At 52.8% G+C, this 4,892-nt stretch overlaps 1 protein-coding gene across 1 annotated transcript in view; it reads left to right on the top strand.

Annotated features, from left to right (window-relative positions):
* Window positions 1-1,714: 1,714 nt before the first annotated feature.
* Window positions 1,715-4,892, top strand: part of LOC144612186 (histone-lysine N-methyltransferase PRDM9-like) — a 32,147-nt gene continuing 28,969 nt past the window's right edge. Inside the window, exon 1 of the mRNA XM_078431743.1 lies at window positions 1,715-1,809. Coding sequence (XP_078287869.1) covers window positions 1,715-1,809 — 95 coding nt within the window. The remainder of the gene's footprint in view (window positions 1,810-4,892) is intronic.

Below are 4,892 nucleotides of genomic sequence, written 5' to 3'. Positions count from 1 at the left end.
GCGTCCGGGCCTACACTAACCACACCTACACTGACCACACCTACAGCGTCCGGGCCTACACTAACCACACCTACAGCGTCCGGGCCTACACTGACCACACCTACAGCGTCCGGGCCTACACTAACCACACCTACAGCGTCCGGGCCTACAGCGTCCAGGCCTACAGCGTCCGGGCCTACACTAACCACACCTACAGCGTCCGGGCCTACACTAACCACACCTACAACGTCCGGGCCTACACTAATCACACCTACAGCGTCTGGGCCTACACTAACCACACCTACAGCGTCCGGGCCTACACTAACCACACCTACAGCGTCCGGGCCTACACTAACCGCACCTACAGCGTCCTGGCCTACACTGACCGCACCTACAGCATCCGGGCCTACAGCTACCGGATACATGGCAGATGCAGTTTAATGTAGATAAGTGTGAGGTTATTCACTTTGGAAGCAAGAATAGAAAGGCAGATTATTATCTGAATGGTGTCAAGTTAGGAGGAGGGGGAGTTCAACGCGATCTGGGTGTCCTAGTGCATCAGTCAATGAAAGGAAGCATGCAGGTACAGCAGGCAGTGAAGAAAGCCAATGGAATGTTGGCCTTCGTAACAAGAGGAGTTGAGTATAGGAGCAAAGAGGTCCTTCTACAGTTGTACAGGGCCCTGGTGAGGCGCACCTGGAGTACTGTGTGCAGTTTTGGTCTCCAAATTTGAGGAAGGATATTCTTGCTATGGAGGGCGTGCAGCGTAGGTTCACTAGGTTAATTCCCGGAATGGCGGGACTGTCGTATGTTGAAAGGCTGGAGCGATTGGGCTTGTATACACTGGAATTTAGAAGGATGAGGGGGGATCTTATTGAAACATATAAGATAATTAGGGGATTGGACACATTAGAGGCAGATAACATGTTCCCAATGTTGGGGGAGTCCAGAACAAGGGGCCACAGTTTAAGAATAAGGGGTAGGCCATTTAGAACGGAGATGAGGAAGAACTTTTTCAGTCAGAGGGTGGTGAAGGTGTGGAATTCTCTGCCTCAGAAGGCAGTGGAGGCCAGTTCGTTGGATGCTTTCAAGAGAGAGCTGGATAGAGCTCTTAAGGATAGCGGAGTTAGGGGGTATGGGGAGAAGGCAGGAACGGGGTACTGATTGAGAGTGATCAGCCATGATCGCATTGAATGGCGGTGCTGGCTCGAAGGGCTGAATGGCCTACTCCTGCACCTATTGTCTATTGTCTATTGTCTATTGTCTACACTAACCGCACCTACAGCGTCCGGGCCTACACTAACCGCACCTACAGCGTCCTGGCCTACACTGACCGCACCTACAGCGTCCGGGCCTACAGCGTCCGGGCCTACACTAACCGCACCTACGGCGTCCGGGCCTACAGCGTCCAGACCAACAGCGTCCGGGCCTACACTAACCACACCTACAGCGTCCAGGCCTACACTGACCGCACCTACGGCGTCCGGGCCTACACTAACCACACCTACACTGACCACACCTACAGCGTCCAGGCCTACGGCGTCCGGGCCTACACTAACCACACCTACACTAACCGCACCTACAGCGTCCAGGCCAACAGCACCCCCGGACCTAATACGGGACAAGGGCGGTCCCACACAGAAACCAATTGAGCCCAAAATACGGGATGTCCCGGCTGATACGGGACAGTTGGCAACCCTGCTTTTGAAATGACATTTGTGGGCACCGTTAGAAAATGAACGTTGGCCAAACACTGCAGGCTCTTGGCCCTGGGAGCGGCGTTCAGGAATGTTTGCAGGTGGAAGCAGTTCCTGCCTTGCCTTGCGCACGGTATTTGGTATTTCACCTTCTGTTTTGCTTAAATAAAGTTATGGTTAAAAAATCAATCACTGGCATGGTTTGAAGGGGCGATGAGATGTTTCCAAGAAACACAGAGACTCAGGGCCAGATCAGCATGGAAGATTAGTTCTCATAGGAGGGTGAATCTCTCAACACGGGGGTACAACAGACTGCATCAGGTGTGGTGAGTGGGAACGTGGACAGGTACAAAGTGCTGGAGTAACTCAGCGGGTCAGGCAGCATCTCTGGAGAACGTGGACAGGTACAAAGTGCTGGAGTAACTCAGCGGGTCAGGCAGCATCTCCGGAGAACGTGGACAGGTACAAAGTGCTGGAGAAACTCAGCGGGTCAGGCAGCATCTCTGGAGAACGTGGACAGGTACAAAGTGCTGGAGTAACTCAGCGGGTCAGGCAGCATCTCTGGAGAACGTGGACAGGTACAAAGTGCTGGAGTAACTCAGCGGGTCAGGCAGCATCTGTGGAGAGAAGGAATGGGTGTCGATGGCATGGTTTTGTATGTGGGAGGTCGTGTCTCACAAATCTTTTTTGAAGACGTGACCAGGTAGACATGGAGTGTTGTAGAGCAGAAGGATCTAGGAGTGCAGGTACACAGTTCCCTGAAAGTGGTGTCACAGGTAGACAGAGAGTGTTGTAGAGCTGTGGGATCGGGGAGTGCAGGTACACAGTTCCTTGAAGGTGGAGTCGTAGGTAGATTGGGTGGTCAAAAAGGATTTTGGCACATTGGCCTTCATCAGTTATCATTGGCCATCATATTGAGGCTAGAAGTTGGTAGGTCATGTTCCAGTTGTACAAGACGTTGGTGAGGCCGCATTTACAGTATTGTGTTCAGTTCTGGGCACCCTGTTATAGGAAAGATGTTGCCAACCTTGAAAGGGTTCGGAGAAGATTCATGAGGATGTTGCCAGGACTAGAGGGTGTGAGCTACAGGGAGAGGTTGAGCAGGCTGGGTCTCTATTCCATGGAGCGCAGGGGGATGAGAGGTGATCTTATAGAGGTGTACAAAATCATGAGAGGAATAGGTCGGGTAGATGCACAGAGTCTCTTGCCCAGAGTAGGGGAATCGAGGACCAGAGGACATAGGTTCAAGGTGAAGGGGAAAAGATTTAATAGGAATCTGAGGGGTAACTTTTCCACACAGAGGGTGGTGGGTGTGTGGAACGAGCTGCCAGAGGAGGTAGTTGAGGCAGGGACTATCACATAGTTTAAGAAACACTTGGACAGGTACATGGATAGGGCAGGTTTGGAGGGATATGGGCCAAACGTGGGCAGGTGGGACTAGTGTAGATGGGGCATGTTGGTCGGTGTGGGCAGGGTGGGACTAGTGTAGATGGGGCATGTTGGTCGGTGTGGGCAGGTGGGGACTAGTGTAGATGGGGCATGTTGGTCGGTGTGGGCAGGTGGGACTAGTGTAGATGGGGGCATGGTTGGTCGGTGTGGGGCCAGGTTGGACTAGTGTAGATGGGGCATGTTGGCCGGTGTGGGCAGGTGGGGACTAGTGTAGATGGGGCATGTGGGCAGGTGGGACTAGTGTAGATGGGGCATGTTGGTCCGTTGTGGGCAGGTGTGGAATTCTCCTGCCTCAGAAGGCAGTGGAGGCCAGTTCGTTGGATGCTTTCAAGAGAGAGCTGATAGAGCTCTTAAGGATAGCGGAGTTAGGGGGTATGGGGAGAAGGCAGGAACGGGGGTACTGATTGTGGATGATCAGCCATGATCACAATGAATGGCTCGAAGGGTCTAATGGCCTCCTCCTGCACCTATGTTTCTAGTGGAAACATCCTCCCCACATCCACTCTATTCAGGCCTTTCATTATTGGGTTGGTTTCAATGAGGCCTGGTTTTCCGTGGAAACATAGAAATAGGTGCAGGAGGAGGCCATTAGGCCCCTTCAAGCCAGCACCGCCATTAATTGTGATCATGGCTGATCATCCACAATCAGTAACCCCGTGCCTGCCTTCTCCCCATATCCTTTGGAAAATAACTCTCTGGGTGAAAAAGTTCTCTTCTCACCTCAGTTTTAAACGTCTATAAGTTCACTCCTCAACCTCCTGTGCACCAAGGAATAAAATCCCAGCATGCCCAACCTCTCCCTGGGGCTCAGACCCTCGAGTTGTGACAACATCCACGCAAATATTATCTGTACCCTTTCCAGCTCAACAACCTTCTTCTTGTAGCTGATGACCAAAACCTGAACACAAGGGTGGCCTCGCCAACGTCTTGTACAACCTGTAACATCACGTCCCAACTTCTAGACTCAATGTGCTGACCTGATGAAGGCCTTGTTCACCACCCAATCTACATGCAGCGCTACTTTCAGGGAACTATGTACTTGTACTCCTTGCACCCGCGACTCCACAACACTCTTCAGGGTCTTACTGTTCATTGTGAAATCCCGGATCTGGTTTGTCCTCCCAAATGCAACACCTCGCGTTTATCTGAATTAAACTCCATTTGCCACCGGCTGGCGCCATCAGCGATGGCAGCCCTCACCAACGTTCCGTCTCGTTTTGTTACTTTTAGTGAGTTTTAAAAGTTTGTGTTAGTGTTCTCTGGTTTGTTTTATGTGTGGGGGGGTCGGGGGAAACTGTTTTCCAATCTCTTACCATGCCCGGAGATGCGGTTGTTTTCCGGATCGTATCTCCGGTCACTCTGGCGGCCTAACATCGTGGAGCTGGCGGCCTTGCTCCGAGACTGACTTTGAGCCCCACCGTGGGGCGTGGACTTACCATCGGAGCCTGCCCATCTCTTGCCCTGGGATCGGCGCTCCAACCGCGGCCTGTGGGACTGCAAACATCGAGGAGCTCGCAGTCTCGGGTAGAAACTGATGTAGGGAAGCTCCAAGCCGCAGGAGGTTCGATCAGCCCCCCCGGGTGTAAGGCAGCAACTCTACCGCTGCGGCCACCGTGCCGCCCCAGTGTGGGGATAGTGTTAATCTGCGGGGATCGCTGGTCGCTGTTGTCTCGGTGAGCCTGGTCTTTTCAATCTTTCCTCATATGACAGTCCCGCCATCCCGGGGATTAACCTAGTGAACCTACGCTGCACTGCCTCAATAGCAAG

Source organism: Rhinoraja longicauda, chromosome 43, assembly GCF_053455715.1.
Source record: "Rhinoraja longicauda isolate Sanriku21f chromosome 43, sRhiLon1.1, whole genome shotgun sequence".
NCBI lineage: Eukaryota > Metazoa > Chordata > Chondrichthyes > Rajiformes > Arhynchobatidae > Rhinoraja > Rhinoraja longicauda.
Note: the sequence above shows the minus strand (reverse complement) of the source record. Positions and strands in the feature narration are given on the sequence as shown.